At 35.1% G+C, this 23,591-nt stretch overlaps 1 protein-coding gene and 1 long non-coding RNA gene across 2 annotated transcripts in view; one reads left to right on the top strand and one right to left on the bottom strand.

Moving 5' to 3' along the window:
• Positions 1 to 23,591, bottom strand: part of LOC105837048 — an 83,795-nt gene that overhangs the window by 19,668 nt on the left and 40,536 nt on the right. The gene's annotated exons all lie outside the window — the stretch shown is intronic.
• Positions 7,831 to 10,315, top strand: LOC105837045 (silk gland factor 1). Its single transcript, XM_012681513.3, has one exon. The coding sequence runs from the start codon at positions 8,781 to 8,783 to the stop codon at positions 10,293 to 10,295; it is 1,515 nt and encodes a 504-aa protein (XP_012536967.1). The 5' UTR covers positions 7,831 to 8,780; the 3' UTR covers positions 10,296 to 10,315.

A 23,591-nucleotide genomic window follows, 5' to 3' on the forward strand; every position in this document is an offset into this window, starting at 1 on the left:
CGCAATATGTTCTTCTATTTCCATGTTATTAGCATCGATTATCCACATTTTAAAATGTTATCGAGTATAAAATGTAATACTTGATTGATATAATATTGCTGAATGAGCACTAACATATTTGCGACATACGATTACGTTATAATCCATTCGTGAATAATAAATGAATCTTTAATCAACCGCTGCAAGTAAAAATTAAACGGGATAATTTCAAGCAGATAAAATTTTGAAATAAATCGCTCTAGGGGTGATGCACCACGAGTTTACGTAATCACGCAATATAACACATTTGCCCTATTGGGATAGTAATGGAAACGCAGTTAAAAAATTTTACCTCGATTGTGCCGATCACCTCGCAATAAAAATTATATAAATAATATTAAACCATTTTTTTAATAGTTATGAATTTATTTCAAAAAACATCTCTTTCAAAACTTTCATGTAGATTGGGCATTGAGAATTAAATTTAAGTAATAATAAATCCGATATCAAATAATTAAAAAATTAATTCACATTTCATTAGTTCAAGTTATGATAATTAAATTATTTTAAAACAATATTTAAATTTAAATACCTCGTGCAACGCGTGGATTCAATCTTAATTCAAAATTTTTAATTGAAGAACTCGTGCGGTAAAATTCTATAATTAATCATTCGTTTGAATTGTCGCAGAGAAAAAAATATTCTCGAAATATTGCCTTTATCTGTGCAAAATTATCTACTTGTTTTTATCTATAAAATATATCTGTGCATTCAATTAATCGCTGCGTTTACGCACAATCGTTGAGTACTCGATTGGGCCGATGAAGACCTGCGATACGTGATAATCTAGGTCAAATAGCAAATCGTTGTTTAATCGTAGATTAAGGATTTGTACTAACCGAAACAAACAGCTCTCTCTCTCTCTCTCTCTCTCTCTTCCTCTCTCCCTCCCTCCCTCCCTCTCTCAATTGCGTGTGCTTGTGTTCCAAGGGGCCAAGCGGCGCGGAGGGAGCGATTTGTTATAACGAAGAGAACGGCGCGCCCGGCACAATGTAGTCACTTGTTTACAGGGACAATATTTTCATTCCGCAAACAATTCGTGGCTCGATAAAGACACGGTGTACAGGTGGGTGCTCGGCGAGGATCTAACGTTGTAACGAACGCGCCGCTGCTCGTTTGTGAACGCGCCTGTATGTACGTATATACACACACTGTGTATACGTGTGTGTTTACGAATCTCTCAAGTAAAGTATTAGCCGTCTCTAAACGCTTGAATCATCGAGTTGTATGCCGTCGATTCCACGACGTCGCGGCGTCGACGGAACGATATCCCGCGATTTTCTTTTCGCGCTTCGGGCCGGATCAGATCGTAAAACTATATGAACGAGCCGCGGCTGCTCACGGGATTTCGCTTTTTACGCAAACTCACGTGAAAGTTATTTAAACAGCATTCCCCGTGAATAAATAAAGAGCACACAAGGCGAGGAAAGCCTCCAAATCATGGTTATCACGCTTGTGAGATATGATTTATAGCTCCGAAACTACTATGTATATGATTTTATGAGACATTCAAAGTAAGTTTCTCATATTGTTTAAATTATATTATATATAAAAAGTTTCGGATTATTTTGAAACACAATCTGATGCACATTTTTAGAAATCAAGTTATCGCGGAGATAGTATTTCGGAAATTGTAGAGTGTATTTAAATTGAAAAAATATTATAAATTTATTAAATGAAATGTTTGCTTGTTATGCTTTAAATAGCCGAATTTAATAAAAGCTATGTAGCTATACAAATAATTTTAAGAGCGCGAAAAACATTGCGTAATATAAAGTATGTATCTTTTAGAGCTATGTTTGTTCTATCTTTATATAGTTATTTTTCCTTCTCTCTCTTTACAATTGTCTTTTCAGAAGTTATCAGGTTACAATAGGAAAAAGGAAACGTAGTCGGGAACACGTCCCGTGAGATAGTCTTACATTTACAACATTTACGATCGACCGCAAGAATGGACGACGACGTTTTCGGATGTTTGTAGGTAATAATATGAAGTAGTAATAAAAGGTATTGCTACCTGCTGATTCATACTTGCTGTGTGTTGAAATCGAATTACGGAATTAGTAAATTAATGCTCTCATTAGATTTCATTAAAACTATTGACACAAAATTATGATTTTTTGATGACATTTTTAAAAGGGCGTTTTTTTCTATAATTTATATAAATAACTGAATACATTAAAGATACGTTATATGCTCTCTAAATTTCCTAGATTGAAAATACTGTTACTACAATTTTTCGAGTAATTTTCCACTCCATAAGAGTTAAAATTCGCTCTAATAGATTAAATTTTCCACCCCAATAAAAGTTAAAAATTCACTCTATTTTAACTTTTATTGAGTGGAAAATTACTCGAAAAATTGTAGTGGCAGTATTTTCACTCCAAGAAATTTAGAGAGTGCTAATGCGAAAAAGATGGTCCGTAATGAAGAGTTTACATTGAGATCATCGATAAAGATTTCGCTGGCAGTGGTTTCATTGACACTATCTCATCGTGTTTGGCTGGTAGTCTGTACATTCATTGATACAAACATTGACCCACATACACATACCAATCACGATGTGTATCGCTAACATTGTTAACATAGCATACACAAAGTGGCTTTAATATTTTTCAAATATTTCTATTCAATAAACGTAAGTATTATTTACTATCTACACGTAATTGTATCTTCGTTGCACATTCAATTAGGCGCGCAATCAATTTTCATCCCTTTTACGATGATAGAAGCTCACCTGTTTTGCAAAAATTTTGTTCTCAATAACCAATCGAGAATGTCCGATAGAAACAAAATGCACGCGTCGATAAATACATATTGCCACTCAAATTCGGTATTAAAGTGGTTTCGACGAGCATATTGTCGGCAATTCTTTGTCGGTACCTTTAATGTAACGGGTTTATTCAGAAAAAAAGCAGACAGGTATACGCATAAGGTATAGATACCGTCAGGTATACGATCGTAAAACCCGAAAGTTATCGAGATCCATTAAGATAATTTTCCAAACTATTATATTTGGAGGAAAACATAATTAGTTCTATAAAAATTTTCTACAGTATTGTATTCCATCTTGAGAATGAATGAATTTTCGCATTTTTCTCATCTTAATTTAAATTCTCTTCCGAAACATTGTAAGTTAACATCGACTCAATTCTGTAATGTATCGAAATTATTTTTCATGCGTACTGCAGTTTTTACAATTGTAACAATTGTAGGAACACGGACAGTAAAAACAAATGTGTACGTTGTCTAACGCGGTCGTTGCGTGCTGTCGGCTACTCCCCGTCGGCTAATGGACGCCATGTCGGAGGACGCCGACGGGATCGATCAGCAAAATGACGCGACTGTTCAGTATATTGTCATAAACGTTTTTAGCAGCTCTTAATATGATGTATGCAGTATAAATTTTTGACGTTTCTGTGTCCTTTTACAAGAGATGGATACACACATCGTTATAAAATTCTGTCATTTTCCCTTCTTTTTATACTTACAGAAGATAGACAAAATAATATATTAATACTTGGGAAATACATTAATTATTTCATTAATAAAAAAATTGTTTATTATTTGTCTTTTATAAATATAAATTCTTAATATAGATATAAATTTTACCCTGGAAAAAATAAGTATGATCATAATTTACTTTGGCACGATTAAGTGGTAATAAAACCCTATTGTGGGAACACTTAAGTAGAAATTATCTTTGCGTAACTAGATATTGATGGAACTAATTGAGAGATTTGATTAGTATAAGTTAAAAATCTTTGAAATAGATAGAATACCTAATTGCAATTTTGTTAGTTACACAGAATTAATTTGAAAAAATAAACGTAAAATTAGAGTTAGGGTTAATTGTAGGCCCAAAAATGAATTATAACCGTACTTATTTTTCCCAGAGTATCCTTGTGATAAAGAGAATATTTAAGCATTGTATGTTCTCTTTATCCTTTGGGATAAAGAGAACATACAATGTTTAAATATTCAACAGTGCGATGTTATATTAATTTTTTAACAGAACCTTATAAAAGATTGGAGGATGCTTAAAAAATATTAAAAGAGAAAATCAGTTTTTCTTCTGCCCTTTAAAATTATTCTTCAACTCACAATGATTTGATTATATTTAAGTTAAGAAGTTACGGGAAATAAAATACAAACCGGGAGAAATGTTGGGGTTTTGAAAAACAGCAATTTTACAAAATAATGTGAGAAGCACATTTCTTCTTCTAACATCACTTGTATAATCAAATAATTAAAAGATATTCTGTTAAAAGAAGTACAATATTCTATTGGTATGTGTGATTATTCCAGCATTGTATAACTTTATTCTACCAAGAATCCTTATTAATAGAATTTCGATTAAAAACAAATGATAGATTAATCTCTTTTTAAAAAAGTAATATATTTTTTATATGGGTACTTAGATTATTTTATCAATACTCTATATAACTACAATTCATTGACATCGATTTTTCATTTGTTTAATAGCGAAAAACAAATGATAGATTAATCTCTTTTTAAAAAAGTAATATATTTTTTATACGGATATTTAGATTATTTTATCAATATCCTATATAACTACAATTCATTGACATTGATTTTTTATTTGTTTAATAGCGAATTTATCAAGAATCTTTCTCTCTCTTTCTCTCTTTTTAGAATTTCGATATTAGAATTAGCTACATTAAGAAAAAGATGAATGGACTCTTGACAAGCACTTTTATCTTTTGTGTTTTGTTTGAACTGATGTAAATTCAACAATAGTAAGATTCGTAGTGGAACTCTTAAACCTGATAAGTTTTAAAACTAACACTTAAAAGAATAAATATAGTTTTTAAATACTGATTGTATTTAATTTTATCAAAAGCATTGAAATTATACTTTTACGACGTAACGTATTTTTTAATTTACTTTCTAAATAGCATATGTAGCATTGGTAGGTTTTATATATATGTTTCTAAATTATAAAATACATTTTGTCGTATTCACTTTAAGGATTTAGAAATTTTTAATCATTAGATAATCTTAATGATAAACTTCATGATTAATGAATTTTAGTTTTCTGTCAAATAAAATAAAGTTTTAGTTAGAGAGAGTATAATGTAGAATTTACGTCTTTGTAAATTATTTTTAAAGATCTGTTACTTATCAAGGTATACCTATATAATAGTGTCATAATAATTATAGAATTATTATGATACTATTCATATCGATTGACGTAATCTTTATTTATGGGAAAAGGGCAGGGAAATACTCACGGAAAATTACATAAAACAGCTGCCACGTCTAATTAGTTTCTAGTGCTTCAAAATATTGGTTGTGGACAAAAAATCATTGGATCAATAAATGACACGCGACAGCATTTACGCAAAGTAAAAGGTACCTCGAATAATGCACGAAGAAAATTTCAATATTTTCAATGACGTCAATGAGAATTCAAATGAGATCGTGGGTGGAGAACGTGGGCAGATATATGTATAGCTTAGTATAGCGCTTTTTTGTTTCACTATCTTATAAAAAACTTGGACATCTTGTAGTTTTTGTCTATAAGAAAATATATGCAGTATGCTTCACAAAACATGACAGAGAAATTGAAAGCGTCCTCTCGAAATAAACGCAGGTAAAATTTCAAACTTATATAATATTAATTGGCAAAAAGGCCTTTTATATGCAAAAGAAACATTTGACAATAATGTCAAATGGCGTAAACGAATGAACGAACTTAGAGTAAGCGAGTAAAGCAAGTCATAATGTGTGTAATGCATTTAAGTTTCTAGATTGAGAATCATTATTCCAACTAGTATATAATCTGCGTGAATGATACATTCAATTTTAGAGATTCACTTACGAAGGCTTATGGTTTACTATACACTTATCACAGTGCGCAATCGAATAAGCGAGCAAGCAAGAGAGTGAGCGAGTGAGTGAGTGAGTGAGTAAGTGAGTGAGTGAATGAGTAAGAGAGAGAGAGAGAGAGAGAGAGAGAGAGAGGGGGGGGGGGAGGGGGGGGAAAGAGAGAGAGAGAGAGATTTAGTTATTATTAAATGAGATGAAAATGGAGAACGATCAAAGTTTTAATTTATGAACTTTACACGCGCGAACAAAGAATAAATTTGCATACTATTTTTTAATATAATATATGAATAATGATTACTTATGCGAGTCATTGATGCAAAATGCGAAAAGCTTTATAGTTAATGTATATAAATATTTATATTGGAAAAATTTTGATTATATTATTATTAAGAAAGGTATTCAAATACCAAAATTTTTCTTACGTACCTTCTGAAATTTGTTATATCTCTTCTAATTATATATATAGGGTATTTAGTAAAGATTTATGAAATCTTTATAAACAGGTAGAGCGCATTAAACTGAAAAAAAAGTCCTTTACCATTTTGCAATTTTCGCAATAGTTAATAAGTTGTTGATTACACAGACGCACAAAAAAGTGGTTGGTTTGGCGGATTAAACTAATTAATCCTTATGTATTTTGACTGGCTGAATTCATATCCAAGATCAGAATTGCTAAATTGGCTTATTTTTTCCTAATTAAAAAAAAAACACCCCTTTTTCTGTGTACCTGTGTAATCGATAACTCGTTAACTATTGCGAGAATGGAAAAACAGTAAAGGACTTTTCTGTTCAGTTTAATGCGCTCTACCTGTTTATAAAGATTGCATAAATCTTTACCAAACACCCTGTATATATATATATATATATATATATATATATATAAGATATTCAAAGATGTCGGATAGTATTTGATTACTTGATATATAATACATAAAGTCCATAAGTATATAAATAAATGCGATGACATAAAATTAATAATATAAGAACATAGTCAAAGATCCGAATAAACAAGAATACGTAAAGCAATTTTCAATAGCAATATGCAATTCATATAGTATTTATGTCCTTACATTGTATTCCAAACTTTTGAACGTGATTTACTTACTGGCGATTCATGTGGATTAACATATGTCTTCTTCGCGGTTTCCATTTGACACTGTCGCGAATAGTTCACCTAATTCACGTCGGATTCACTTGTGGGTTAAATGAAACAATATTAGAGGGTTATTCGATTCGGGCTCCAATTCGTGCATTGTTATAAGATAATCCCAATTCGATAAGTCGGAAGAAAGAGGACAGAACGCGATTGATCGGACGCAGTGAAAGCACGCGTCGGCGAAAATCGTTGACGAGATCGTTCGCGAGAGGAGACGCATAAGGGCGCGTCACGTACGCACGCACGGACGGAGATGCCGGTTATCAAACGCGTGGCAGACGATAACATGACATGGGAGAGAAGCTGGCCGAGCCATACCGCGGCGCGGCGGCGCGGCTGTCGCGGCGATCGGCTTGATTCAGCACGGCGCGCGGCGTGGCGCGCCACGGCACGACACGGCAACGTCGTGGAGCCGGGCGTCTCGCGTGGAATTGCGCAAGCCGGTTTCGTTTCGTGGGCTCGATCTCACGCGCGCGGGCCACGGTGCATGCGCGTATCACGCTTCGCTCCGCAGTGCGCGTACGGCGAACGGAGGGTCGGAGGGGAAGTGGCTGCGGCGCGCCACGCACGATCTGACGATGTGCGATTCATAGAATGATCGGGAGGCCTGTCGGCCGCGTTGAACCCAACGTCAGATTGGTCAGACGAGATACGAGCGGAGGTAGGGCCGCGCCGCGATTGGCCGGCGCGGCGATGTCGGGCGCGGCTCTCACGCGGCTGGTGGTGGGGTGTATTTGAACAAGAGCCGCCGACTCAAGAGTAGCGGAGTACACTCGCTAACCGGCCTCCATCCACAACACGGCACACAGAGAGAGGAGAGAGAGACCCGTCGGTACGCGAGGCGGAGTGTGTGGTGAGAGGTGGTGAGGCGGCTCAAACAGCGGCCCCGCTCGATCAAATAATCGACCGCGCGCGCGACCGACGAGCGCGGCCGTCACCGTATAGTGGTTCGTGTTGTTTCGCGCACTCGTCCACGTCTCGTACAACACGCGAACGAGAGCTTGGGCTCTTTCCCTGTCATCGGCTTTGCATTCGCCGTGCCCTCCATGGTGTTGGGGTAACAATTACCCCCTATCTCTCCCGCGGGGGTATTCACTTTCGCGCTCGCGTCCGCTCCTGTCTGCTTCGTGCGCATCAAATGCGCATCTTTCCGTGAACAAACTGGACTGTTGCATTGTGTTTCTAGGAAGAACAGGAACAAGGAGTGAACAAATTATCCAGTTATCCTCATCGCTCCGCTGACGCGCCCTTCGGAGGTAAAGATACGCTCGTAATTTTTTCTTCTCGCGCGGAAAGAAATAGCGTACTCGCGATTCTGCTCCGGTTGTGACAGAAGAGAGTTCCGACGATACAGTGTACCGTTCAGTGGATTCTTGCTCTGAGGAAGAATATTTGGTGAAATTCTTCTTTTTGGTGAAGTTCTTTGAGCGTGAGGCGATTCCTCCCAGGCAGTCGTCGCGCGTCTCCAGGCGTACTCTGTGCGTATGACTTGAGGATCACTTCTTGTGACTTGTGACTCAGCAACAATAGAAGACTTAGAATTAGGGAGAGAGAAAGAGAGAGAGAGAAACTCTCGATTATAGCGAGTTGAACTCGTGGATTGACTTCGGATTCATCCGGTAAAAAAATTAAGGGAATACCCGACTGCCAGCAGCCGTGGTACCGCGGATTTCATGATTCCCGCTTGACAACGACAACGCGACAGCAGGCCACCCCTGCATCGGTGAGCTCTATGACCATGCTTCAGTCGCAAAAGCTGTACGGCGATGCGGGTGCCATGACCAGCGCCACGATGTCCAGTATGGGCAGCATGGCGCCCACGTACAGCTCGATAAACTCGATGAGCTGCGTGCCGATGGGCATGTCGATGGGAGTCGGAGTCGGGCCCAGCTGTAGTCCCCAGGGCGCTGGCGGCTTTAACATGAGTACCATGAGCTCGGCGATGGGAATGGCATCAATGGGTGGCGGCGGTATGACCGGTTACAGCGGCGCTTCCATGGGCGCCGGCGGCGCCTGCATGAGCGCCGTCGGATACGGTCCGCTAACTCCCGGCGGGGGTACAGGCGTCAGTCGGGATCCCCTCGCCCTGACGGAACCAGATTCGCCGAATTCCGCACTCCAGCGCGCCCGCAACGAGAAATCCTATCGACGCAGTTACACTCATGCGAAGCCGCCGTACTCCTACATCAGCCTGATCACTATGGCGATACAAAATGCACCTCACAAGATGTTGACCCTCTCGGAGATCTATCAGTTCATCATGGATCTGTTCCCATTTTACAGACAGAACCAGCAACGTTGGCAAAATTCTATCAGGCATTCTCTGAGCTTTAATGATTGTTTTGTCAAGGTGCCGCGTACGCCGGACAAGCCCGGCAAAGGATCATTTTGGACGCTACATCCTGACAGCGGTAATATGTTTGAAAATGGTTGTTATCTGCGACGCCAAAAGAGGTTCAAGGACGAAAAAAAGGAAATGACCAGACAGACCAACAAACATCAGCAACATCAGCAGCATCCGACAGCAACTGCGGTAGCAGTGGCGGCTGGCGCGACCATCGCCGGTCAGCACAGTCCACCCACTCATGAAGTCGCGCCCGGTTCTAAGAAGACCGGATCGTCCATTCATCATGGCGGTCCTCAGCAGCAGGACGACAAGGACTTACACTCCCTTGTGTCTTCGCACCATCATCATCACACGAGTCTGCATCAGCATCATGCTTTGAAGAGCGACAGTACGGATCTCGGCGGTCTTCTTGGGCCTGATCTCAGCGCTGCGCACGACGAACTCACCGCAATGGTCAGCCGCACCATCCATCCAAATGCACTGTTGTCCGAAACCGCGAGCTTGCACCACGGCATGGCGGGCAGCTTGAAGCAAGAGCCTCTTTATGGAACGGCGGCCAATCATCCGTTTAGCATCAACAGGTTATTGCCGCGCGACACGACCGGCACTTCTCCCGGCGCTCAGGACACCAAACCGCCCGAGATGAAGATGTATGAGCAGTTGCATCAGAGCTACGCCAACTTTGGCTCGCCGCATCATCCGCACGCGCACTCGGCGCCACCCAGTCATCATCATCACAATGGCATGCACGCTGGCACGAACGCTGCCGGACCAATGCACATGACGAATCATCATCACCAGGAATACTATCAGAGCCCGCTTTATCATCACGCGACGAGTGTGGCCACCACGAGCGCTCCCCCGCCGCCCGCTGTCGCTACCGCGGCGCCGGGCTTGTGACATCACGCTACCCACCCTTACGCTTTGGCCTGAGTCGCTGCTGCCGCGGCTTACGTCGCGTCCGCTGCCGCACCGATGCCATCACCGATGCCGGATCTGCCCGCGATCACGGCGCCAGCGACGAACGCGGCGCCGACGTCGCCTGCAACCTCGTCGACCTTTTCATCGTCGCCACGAGCACAGCCACGTCGACGTGCGCGTCGTCTCGACAACAATGATGACGACGTCGTCGACGCCGTCGTCTGTTGGCCGCCCGACGAGGACGACGAGTACGACGACGAGAACGAGGACGAGGAAGAGGAGAACGTCGTCTACAGACGGTAAACGTCGAGAGGTTGTCGGGAGGTAGGCTTCGGAGTATTTCGTTTCGCTGAGAATTACGGTTCATCGTCGCGAGGATCAATTTTCCTTTTATGTTACGTTATTGCGCGATGCTGGGCAAACACGAATATTATTCTAGAGATTATTCTCTCTAATATATTGCTATTATATATACAATATATGTAATGTAATAGCGCTATTACTTTGACGTATACACATTGTGTATATCGTTTATCAGAATCTTAAAATATTTTTTAAATTATTCTCGTTATGAACTTTTTTATATTCAATTATTCCATTGCTTTATATTCTGTTCTACGCACCTTTTTCCTCTTTATGTGTATTCTCCGTTTATAGCTCGACTTTCAATGTTCCGATTATTGTTTATAATACATTGTTTATAATACATACGAATAAACTCTCACATAAAATTACAGTATTAACGGTAACAAAAGTTTAAGAGGCGATAGGGAATAGAATAATGTATTTATTATTTTGCCTTTCATAAAAAGAGAAAATTATATTCTCTATGTTATAGAATAACTGACGAATATAGGTTCTTTATAAAAATTAATTTCTTTACATAAATATGTATAGATATGTGAGAGAAAATAAATTTGCATTTTACGTAAACTCATATTTTTATACATTTATATTGACTAATGTGTTATTCATAAAATAAGATTTATTATTATTTATTCAAGTTCATCATTTTTTAAATTGCATTCTCTAAAAAGTTACTTTTGAAATTAATTTAATAATAAAAGAAAATATGTGAATCGCGAGTTTAAATAAATATTTGTAATAATAGGAACAATGTTCTCTTAGATATACTCGAAACTTTAAGGAGGTCGTATACGTGTGTTATGTTGAGAAAGAAAAGGAAACAGATAGGAAAATAATATTTACATGCGTACGATCTATTACACTTGCTCATCTTAAACTTATGTCCGTTAACTGTATGTTGTACTTAAACTGACAATCAGTTCGTAAGCATCGTTTCAAGTACAATTGCAAACAACAGTCGTGATAGAGGAGATTAAAACCCACTTTAGACGGCATCTTTAATTCGTATGATAGAGTTTCATTCATCATTTTTTAACATACAATATGAGAACGTTTGTGAGATCGAAATGCATGACGTAAAAAATTGTAAGTTAAATTTCACTATTTGCTGGAGCATTCCATGAGTACGTGGGAAAGCAATTTGATTTTTATCTCTTATTTATGAATATCCTTTCGTTTCTTCGTTTCGTCAGAACTTATTCGTTGAATTTGTCTATTGAGGAAGTATAGGTGTACGGAAAGTATTTGGTAGAAATATTTGAATGATCGAGGAGACAAGATGAATCATCTTTTACATTCCGTATTCCCGTCTTTATCATAGCAGTTTGATAAAATCGTGTGATTTCGCTGTATCGCGTGAGACTTTTTCATGATATGCTCGAGTGACATCGACATACTCTTATGCGATGTACGCCGCAGTGCATATCTCGTCAGTATGCTTTATTTCTTATATATCATCATACTGAAAGATTTACGCAATAATCTGGTATACATACTATACATATAGTATACACATAAATATTACGGATGATCGTCTTTGAGTTAAATTCGCAATATATCTCGTTCAATAAAATTAATAAAAAGAAAACAAAAGAATGAAAAAAGCACGTCAAAAGAAGATATAAGATATCTTCAAAGAAGATATCTTATAAAATTACATTAATTAAAATTTTATTGCCTTTTAATTTTATTTGGTTGTCTCTATTACAATGTCTATTACAATCGTTCCATTATGACCCGAAGTAATAGTTTTAAAATTCATATTTGTTTTTTCTTCTCACACGTGCGCGCTTTCTTATTCCTTATAAATAATTTTATTAAAATTTTTTAATATAGAATTATATATATCTAAATATATATAAATCAGGCTCTCCCTTTTCAAAGAGATTATATACATATACCTCTAATACATATATCCGTACATATTTGTATTAAATTAACGATGTGTGTGTGTATATATGTATGGCAGCTCATATAAGAAAAGTGAGATTTTATATGTGCAAGGTAAGAAGACGTGAAGTGTGAAAAGAAACAAACAAGTCTTTTAATTAACACAATGACACAATCAATAATTTGCAATATAGCGTTATATAAACATTAATATTTCGTGTTGCCGAATTAAAATGCAAATTAAAACACATTTTCTGCGCTCACGTTGAATTTTTTTTTCGTCTTTATCTTTTATTCCAAGTTTATTCAATCATTAATTTCTGTAATGAATAATTTTGAATTTTTGCTATAAATAATACAAATTTTTGCATGATTCTTAAAATATATATTTTAGAAAATATAAAATATATCGCATACAAAGCTGTGACTCCAGTATCATTTATCGTTAACGACATTTAGTAGCTCTTATATAAACACACATTTCCAAATGAAATTAATAAGTCTATATCTGCAAATTATTTATTTTTCTTCGTACAATTATTAATATAACTGGATAGACTATAAATAACGTTAATTTTTTGTTATTAGCTGTCATTTGTTTTTCTTTACTACGAAAGATATTTTATATCTCAATGAATCATGAAATCGCTGATAATTATTATCAACTATCAGTTACGAAATAGCATTAATTTATAAATTTACAAATTTGTTATACCATTACGTCGGCATATCTATTTCAAAACGAAGATAATACATAATATATGTATTATGGATTTCTCCAAAATTATTATTTATATTGATATGATATTTTTAGTAAATCAGTTAATGATTTTGATTCTTTTGTACTTAATACTCTGTAATTATTTTCATATTTCGTACAGCATGTACAGTTCAAATGATCGATAATATCGAGATCTTATCTCTCTCGCGAGATATAAATAAAATTATAAAATAAAATAATTTTTTAAAAATCAATGATAAGCTTGATTATCAGCTTATAAAAATCTCACGTGTTACACGGTTATTTATCAATCTATTAGATCTGTCTTATAATCTTTTCTTTTTAATTTCACATTTTTTATGAAATTTTAAACAATCAAATTAAATAAAGAAATACTTTGCATAAGAGAATAATAAAGTGATAATATCGTGTATAAATAACGATGTTCTCCCTGAAATTTGGTTCAAATGTAGAAAGAGTTTTCGATATATTTAGCACTGACGTGGATCTTGTATTTAATAATATCAAGAGAATCGTCAAGGGTAATAAACAATCGCAAGCGATTCACTGCGATGCTCGTTACGGATGCACGAACTCCGCGACGATGAACCGATCAGTACTTGAAAATCCTCGATTAATATTAAAGGCAAGCGCGCCCCTTTGAAAGGGGCGTGTTGTTGCGGCAACGGAGCGGCATAAGCTTCGAAAAGCAGTGCCAGCGAAAAAGTGGGAGCGGTGTCGAATGAGCAAAACTTGTGATACTATAAGTGAAAATAAATATAAATTAATGAAACGTACGCGTCGCGCATCGCGCGCAAAAAAGAAAGCATATATATAACATATTCGAGGACCCCTGCGCGTGGCCCACGCATTTTACGCATTCCCGATGTACAATCGTGCATATACACGAACACGGGCATGCATTTATTCACAGGAGGTATACGAACGCGCGTGTGCATCGCAAGCTGAACGTTGATAAATAGTTAATTCCCGAGAGCGGAGAGGAAAAAAATGCCCCGGGTTTTTTGTATAATATCTGTAGATATCCGTATATATCGTAATGCGCACGATGTACAATATTACATGTTAAAGAGAGGTATATATATACATATAATTATGTATAGGTATATATAAATGGAATCTTTATCAGTACACTATATTAAGTTCACTTTGGGCGATCTATTTAATACAAGTGACAAAGTTCGAGACAGGATTTCCTATTCTATAATTGCATTTAATGTGCCATGCGTTCCGATATGTATTCTTTACACGTGTATATTTTGACTCTTCAAACATATTTTCTGTATTGCACGGCACGAAAAGCTTTCTGTCTTAAATTTTGTCACAAGATGTAGATCGCTTAAGGAGCGCTTTAAGTATATATATAAAATAGAGCGTAAGGGAGTGAATGAGAGAGAAGTGACCGAAGAGATCGAGAGAGAACGGAAAGAGAGAGAGAGAGAGAGAGAGAGAGAGAGAGAGAGAGAGAGAGAGAGAGAGAGAGAGAGAGAGAGAAAGAAAAGAAAAGCAAACTAGGCAAACGTGATATTTCGCATTACGTATTTCGAAAGCATACTTTTATACTGTCGCATACGTATTCGCTTTGCACAGGCGATAAAGGACTGCTCATAAAATATTCTGCTTTCCCGCGAAGGGATTTATTTAGGTTTGCGGCTACGATGATACGATATTGCATTATTTGTAAAAGGGTGTAATCATTCTCGAAAGTATAATGCAATCTAAAGTTGGATAATTTTGTTCAGAGTTGTATTAATTTTTGACACAAATATTTCGAATATCTTGAACGCATTATAATTCTAGAACAAAATATAATTATCCATCCATAGTGTGATTTTCGAATTCATCATCTATATTGAAGTAATTGAAATGCTTATTAGATCATTAAATCGAATAATGAATTTGAAATCTTCTATATGATTGTATAGATGATCTACATATTCTAATAACAAACAAAATTGATTTTAATAGAAATTATATATTTATTGCCAGTCCAAAGAAGATCGGCACAATTTTACGCTTACTGTTCTATTATGTCAGTATGCAAAAATAGAGCAAATCAATTGCTTCCTTACTCACAATGTAACAGCTGAAATACAGAATAAGCGACACAGAATTCGCTCAGTAATGTTGAACATACGAGTATGTGTCGGTGCAATTTCTGCAAATCAACATTCAAGTACAAAGGGCTAAGACAGTCGAGCAGTTCAAGTTGTTGAATGAAAAAAGACTCCATAATTAACGCAATGTGTGAACACAAGCAAGCGTGTGTGACAGGAATCTTGCGACGACTCCATGTGAAACGGCGTATTTTATTGGTCACGTAATTCACTAGGACATTTGCAGCGCTACTTCAGCTATGAATATGAAATTCACGAAAGACTTTTACCGTCGTTGTCGCGGTATAGTCTTACTAATGTCCTGATCGAAGAGAGAAAGTGAGATCTTGTCCGCTTTCATTGGCGGATCATTGAAAATCGAATGTCACTTTGGAAATTTAGATAATAGTCAATAATTTCGCTGATCTTCTTACGTGCTAATCTATCTAACTTTCTTTTTACGAATTTTTATTGAATTGGTATCGAGCAGATATCGCTTAGAAGTATGCGCTGCAAGATCAAAAGAAAAAATAACGGAAAGAATGGTTTTGTTAAATTATCTAAAACTTTAGCTTTAGAGATACAGATGTAGAAAATAATTTTGTTAGATCAAAATGATTGTACAGGACTGGCACTAAAGTATAACTACTAGAATATCAAAACTTTTTGCAACGCCAACTTTTTACTCATTATTATCCTATGGAATTATTTTGAAAGTCCAATAACATTATTTTCAATATCTGCACCTAGTTAAATTTTTAGATACTTTAGCAACCATTTCCATATACATATTACGATGCATCTGTAACAAAACGTTGACCAAAGAACGTCGTCATTTTTTGCAAAAGCAATGAGATTAGAATTAAAAAATTTTTAATAAAACTAAAAATTGATGGATGCTTTTGAAATACGCACCTATACCTATGTAAATCTGTAAATAATGAATTGCGCGTCACGGAAGATCGCTAATTATTGTTATCATTATATTACTGTCATCGCTGCGATTATATTACGAATTTATTAGGTTAATTTCATGCTGTAATTTTTTCGTTCTTTATTTGATATTCAAATTCTGTATTATTTTATGTATATGATATTTAGTGGAGAAAATTACTCTTTTTGTTTAAAATTAATTTTTTTCGTTCTTCTTTCATAAATATCGAATCAATAATTTCATAAGAAAATCACAATAAAATAAAGTTCAAATTTACAATCGAATTCTCTTCGTTAATCATGTTTTTGTGCACAGAAATCTGGGTTCGATTGTAATGAAAAATGACAACATTCGCAAGAGAATGTTTCAAATATAATAAGATTTAAATTTTTTGTAAAGTAATGCGAGTTGAATCTCTCACAAAGATATCAAGATCTCAATATGATTGGGTGACGTATTAAATATTCGGAATTTTTTAATGAAATCGTTATGATCGATCCCAGGCTTTTCTATTGTTGAGAGTGCGTCGATTAAAGAAGAAACGAGATAAGAGACGAACCTCTCAAAAAGGTGAGGCAGCGCGCGAAATGCAAATCACAAAATTATGAAATCTCATATTTAACACGTTTTCACTATGTTTTGAGTCGCTCTGTCGCCTTTCTGAGAGAGAGAGAGAGAGAAAGAAAGAGAGAGAGAGAGAGAGAGAGAGAGAGAGAGAGAGAGAGAGAGAGAGAGAGAGAGAGAGAGAGAGAGAGAGAGAGAGAGAGAGAGAGAGAGTGTGTGTGTGTGTGTGTGTGTATCTTTTATCCATTGTTGCGACATATATCCTATTGAGACAAAAATTGAAATTTATAATTAATTAGTAATTTCAATAAGTTCAGGCTTCAATGATACAGATACATAAAAATAATGATCTCTATATTATCCGCGAAAACTGGCGCGTGATAGATTTCTCGAAAATTGTGTTATGAATTATGCCGATTTCAATTTTTAATTGTACTTTCGATCTTTTGGTGTCTTTCTCAATCAAATCTGTCCATGTCTGATAAATATACATCGCCCATCTCGAGAGATTAAATGAAAAGGGAGTGAATGGACGAATGAAAGAAATAAATGTGAAAGGAAAGAATGCGCTGTGTTAGAGGGAAAGGCGGAGAGATACATATTATATGTGTATATGAAAAAGAGTGAAAAGAGCGACGAATCGATGAGAAGGCTGTAAATGTTTCAATAAATTTACGTATTTCTACGAAAACTGAACTACTACTGTCTTTTTTAGTAAATTATTTTTCCTCTGCGAATTTATAACAATTTTCCTCCATCTCCTTTTCCCTCTTCTTACATTTATCTTCTTATACTTATTATATTTGGTCATAATTTAAAGCAGAGAGAGAAAATATTGTATATAGAGAAAGAGAGAGAATCGCATAATTATATTTTTATCCAACATTGATCTTGCGGTGAAATTAATTAAAATACATTGAATACCGAATGTTCCATATGCAAATGATATGTAAACAGTTGTATTAATTGTTACTTTTGTCAAAACAAACGATATTACACTGTTTATACTGTATATTCAATTCATTAAATTCATTTCTTCAAATGACGAATATCTCGGCATTCCGGTCGGATAATCCGGCGAGTAAATTGCGATCATTATAATATTTATTTGCGATTAGCAATGGCATGTCTTTGGCTGTCTTTATCATACTATATATCCAGTGAAATATGTTCAATATAATTTACGATGTCGCATTAAATTAAAAATTCTTATCGTAATTTGCTCCTGTGTTACACGTAATTTTCATTTGATTATTTTACATTTTACAAAACGTTTATTTCACGTTTTTCGTGGGCATTGCAGCTTCGGAATAAATAAAACAAAGGGAAAATAGCAAACTTTTGAGTTTACCTCATCTCTTCAATATATTATAACTTTTTAAACACTACGTCCAATCTTGGAATTAAAAATCTTTAAGTTTTTGAATTATATTAAACTAAATAATACCGATTAGTTACGTTAGCTAATCAATTAACTATTATATTGATTATCCTTTATCTCTAATTTCTGTTGTATCATTTCTTACACGGAGAAAATTTTATAGTGAAAATTACTATGTACGATGCTAGTCACATGGACCATAGGAAGAAATTTCAGAGAATTATACCATAAAATCCATAAATAGTGTAAATACTATGATAATTTGATGAAAAACATAATAAAATTTTTTGAATTACTTCCTTGGTCCGCACTTACGATTTATCATGTAGTAATTTTTACTATAAAATTTTCTCCGTGTACGTATGCCTACCTCACAGTTCATTCAAGATAACAATAGCTACTGCAAAAAGCAACATCGAGAAGCTTTGGACAACGTCGTGCCAACGGCAAACAAACCTTCAGCTAGGTTATCAACAGCGATCGATGGATTTTGGGCGTGATAACGCGAAGACATGTATGTGGAAGGCTCGAAGAGGATAAGTGGACAGATTAAAAACGAGATAGGCGCGCCGGCACGTGTACCGGCGGCATCTTTTCTGGCCAAGCAAGTGACAAAAATCTGTTACGATAACTGGACTAATAACTGTCTTTATTCACGAAATCTTTAACGAATAGTGAATGAATTAGACGAGATATAATACTGAGCAGTATTAAATTGACCTTATAAAAATATAATACTGAAGAGTATTAAATTGATCAGCAATTAATACTTATTTTAAGTAATAAAAGCATTGCTGTTAGTACTTTTTAATACTCAAAATAAGTAATATTACTCTCTAAATTTCCTAGAGTGAAACATTACTCTAAAAGAGTGAAAATCGAACATCTCTAAGTTTGATTGATTTGTCACTCTAATTAGAGTGAAAATGCATTCTATAAGAGTAAATTTTTACTCTAATTAGAAGAAAAATCACTCTTATAACATGTATTTTCACTCTTATTAGAGTGACAAATCACTCGAACTTAGATATGTTCGATTTTCACTCTTTTAGAGTTATGTTTCACTCTAGGAAATTTAGAGAGTATAATTGCTAATTTAATATTGTCCAGTGTTATATTTCTATAAAAGAAAGAAAAGACCTGTACGTCAAATAAATTTAAAGACGCTCCCATGTTTTAATTTATATTTTATTGAACGAAAAGTTAATGTAGAGTAGACATAATTTTCAAAGAGTGACTAATGTAAATTTTAAAGAAAAAATTTGGTAATCTTTAATAATTCACAAATAGTTTGCAGAGAAAGTTTTCATTACAGTTATTCGGATGAGATGAGCAAGCTGGGATGGGAGCTCTGTTCTGACGTACAGAAAACTTAGATTAATCCTTCGGTCATCTTTTTCCGCAAGTATCAATATTATCCAGATTCACGCATTTATTAAAGCGCCGCGGTGCGTTTCGCCGTCAGTGTAATAATATTTAACTACGATTCTGGGACATTTGCGTGTGAGCACATTCAATTCGTATTCATTGACCTTAAGCTTTTTGTTGGCCAAGTGCGATCGAGTATCTTGTGTAAATTTTCTAATCTGTATATGCAGCTCATTCAATGCCGATTTACCGCGCGGCTCGACAAGCTGTAATCCGGAGTGAAAGCCGGAAATGCTGATCCGGCGTTTGAGGAGATTAATTGATTGCCGAGCGATCAAGAAATACGTTTGAAAAGAATTAAAAACTTTGAATTTTATTAAATCTTTAATATTTCCTGCGTAATACTTTGAAATCAGACTTTATTACGGAAATTAAAATATTAAAATTAAATAAAATTTCACTCAATAAGTATTGATAAAAACTAGCTTTATTTTTATACGAAGAAAATTGTTTTTTATGTACGAATTTATTTAAGACAAAATTAAATAAATACTTATTGGTAAAATTAAACAAATAACATGCAAGGAAGAGTAAATATTAATATGCTTTCTTTTTGTGTATTTTCAAATCGATATTGGCAAAATTAGTTATATAAATTTACCAGTGTACGTATCTCTTTTATTCTTATATTTACGATCGATTAATATAACATCTATTTGTATAATAAATTATTAACTTTAATCTCGATTTAACTTATTCTTTATCTTTTTCAATTTTTTTCTTAAAATTGGAGAAAAAGATAAAAGTTAAACCAAAGTTAATAAAAAAAAGATTGCCAATATTGATGTAGATGTTTTAAAGTAATCCTTTATTTTTTGGAAACTAAACATTGCACTATAAATGATAAAAACATGATCTATTTGAATAATTAAAAAAATAAAAATTTATAATTTATACATTTATAGTTTTCTTTTTTATATAAAATTTGCTAAAAATGAATTCTTTGAAAGTGAGAATGAAAGAACTCCGCACGGTTCTTATGGAAAAGTGAAATAAAAGTAGAAATAAAATTGGAGTATAAACCAATACCTTTCTGAGAACAGATAGAATATGTGTGGTCTATTCTTTTCTCAACATAATTTTATTTCACATAAATTGTTCATTTCTTATATAAATTGTTTATTTTCATTTTTTAGTTCTTAATAGCTTTTATTTTTAAAATGTTCAATTCTAGTCTTTTTATTTAATGAACTTTGTAGTTTAATGCATAGAAATATATTTTATTACTTATACAGTTCATCAATTTATTTTCTAATTAACTCTTCCACTACGGAACCGTATTTGAATTCTACTTTTAGCTTTTGTTTAAGAAACTATCCGAAAACAAAGTAAATGATAATATTAATAACCTTCTTTTATTAACCTACATTGGTGAAAATAAATATAAAATAAAAAATTGCTCATTTTTAACAAAGAACTCCGCATAAAGAACATAAAAATGAAAGTATTGCATAAAAAATAGGCTATGTTTTTGACGTCCTGAATATAAATTTCCTTTATATTACGGCAAAGATCTTTTTAAATGGATTATTTTTTACTAGATGTGTTCGAAGAAAGCAATAGGTCTACGTACAATGGAACTTTTTCTTCATGTGTTTTGTGCAGTGTTCTCTACCTTGACATAAAATATGAATACGTTTTTTGATTAAAAATTATTTTATTACACATTCTAGTGATTGATTTATTGTATTTCTTTTTACTTTTTGGATTCAAAAGGGATTGATGTTTAAAATTAAACTATTTAAGATATTTTTTCTTTACCTTTTTTTAAATAAGAGATCGAAACACGTGGATTTTTTCTCAAAATACTTTTGATTCGTAGATAAATAAATCTTCCAAAATGACATTTCTTGAATTACTTCCGTTCGATTTTGCTTTCTATAAAAGGTAATCGAATTTCGAGGTGTCGTCATTATCTTATCTTTAACTCATTCCGTGCGTCACTCGACGAAAATTTCAATTCATTTTAAAGCAAGCCATTTTATTTATTCCAGCAAGCCCTTAAAAATAACGCGTCTAATGTAAAGTTCTATATATTGTAGCGGTGTTAAAAATCTTTTAAATTTCGAAAACCTTTCTTTGTGTGTGTGTGTAATATTTATATCGCTAATAAATGTATAGTTATAGCGTATAAAATAATATTTCAATAAATATATTTTCTGATATTTATTTATTCTCTTATTTTTTTGGATTCAAAATCGATTGATATTCAAAACATTCAAGATATACATTTGAATGAATGAGTGATATCCTTAATTTCTCTTCTCTTTCTAAATAAAGGTAGAACGGAACGCGAAACTCCTCAATTTCTCTTAGTTTAGATATATAAGTTATAGATCCCGATCTAGGAAAGGAAAATACTGTTCTGAGAGATCGTCAGCTATGCATCTCATGGCCGCGGCAACCATATGTGCGTTCATGCTAATATCGTCCGAGCACAGCCGCGGGAACGCATGTAATGCGTTAGCGAGCGTTAGGATTATCGTGGGCGATAAGGTGACGCTGCGGCGATCGTGCCCACCTATATCTCCCGGTCCTGTGTCCCGAGCGTTATCGCGCTCGCGTATGAGCACCGTAAACGAGTCTTAGTTAACGGGCGGCTATGCGGAGGTGCAATCTCCCGCGGATTATTCGACATGATACATGGGCAGATATACACGGAGAGGCACTACAAACCTGTGTATCCGGCCAATATTTGACTAAATCATGAACAATGTTTGTACACACGCGCGCACATGCGCTGGAGAACGCAGCGCGCGCGCGCGCACACACGGCGCATAACGAAAATGCCATGCTACGTCGCGTTAGTACAGCAACGCGTTGATTCGCAGCCTCGGGGATTATCGGCGACCATGTTATGCGCCGGAATATTGACGGCGAAGGTGTCCATTAGGAGCGGCACTTCGTCAGAGAAGTGTACATCGCATATTGCACTATTACAAAACAATATTAATAGCTTTCGAAACACTTTTCATGCGGAAAGGGAAAAGGCGCCTCAGAATATAATGTCATTGCGTAAGGAGCAACAATTTGCATCCCTTATTATTGTTATTTTTTGGAACTGATGAGTTTACCGAAAAATTCTCTAATCCTAATTAATGTTATTTAAGATTTTTAGAGTTGTTTTTTTGTTAGGACAGTTTAACTTGTGATGTTTAAAAGTAATTTTAAATACTGCGATTTATTGCTGTTCAATTACTTCCTTTATTTCTTTTATCAAAAAATAATTAAAACTGTGCAACATAAGTTTTATTTCTTCTTGGGGTTAAATCGAAAGAGGTTAAAATTTGAATATTTATGTTAAGTTTTATGCAAACTGACAAACATAGATGCTTGACAAATAGGCACACTTTGCTTTGTATGCGATTGCTCAGGATTTGCGAGAGACAATTTTTAGCTTATGTTATCTATATGTATATACATCGTACGTCTGATGCACCATCTGATGAACGAGAACATATTGACGTAAACACATCGTGCATATATTTTGGGCAGCTAATATAGCGGCAAAACATTATGCGAACACCCCGTTTGTATTATGTTTCAAGTCTCGGGGAATCAATGTGAAATGCAACGTAATCATTAGAGACTCTTAAAGCGGGAATTGAAGATATACCTATATATTCCCGGAAGGAACGGGTGTTTCTTCTTTGAGCTATCAAGCAGAAGCTCTTTGAAAATATTGACCTCGACTCGTTTCGATCTTCCATCAGTAAATTGAATATAGTTATATAGGAAGAAGCTGATTCCGCGAAAGGTAAAAAAAAAAAAATACTCGTACTTTCTCGTAGTACTGTGAACCATACTTGAACTATTCTTGAAAGCGAAGCTTTAAAGGCTAACGGATAGTGCGAATTTAATCTTCAGACAATCT

Source organism: Monomorium pharaonis, chromosome 3 (genome assembly GCF_013373865.1).
Source record: "Monomorium pharaonis isolate MP-MQ-018 chromosome 3, ASM1337386v2, whole genome shotgun sequence".
NCBI classification, from domain to species: Eukaryota; Metazoa; Arthropoda; class Insecta; order Hymenoptera; family Formicidae; genus Monomorium; species Monomorium pharaonis.

Coding starts and splice junctions, on each gene's coding strand:
- LOC105837045 (XM_012681513.3), top strand. CDS start 8,781: ATGACCATGCTTCAGTCGCAAAAGCTGTACGGCGATGCGGGTGCCATG.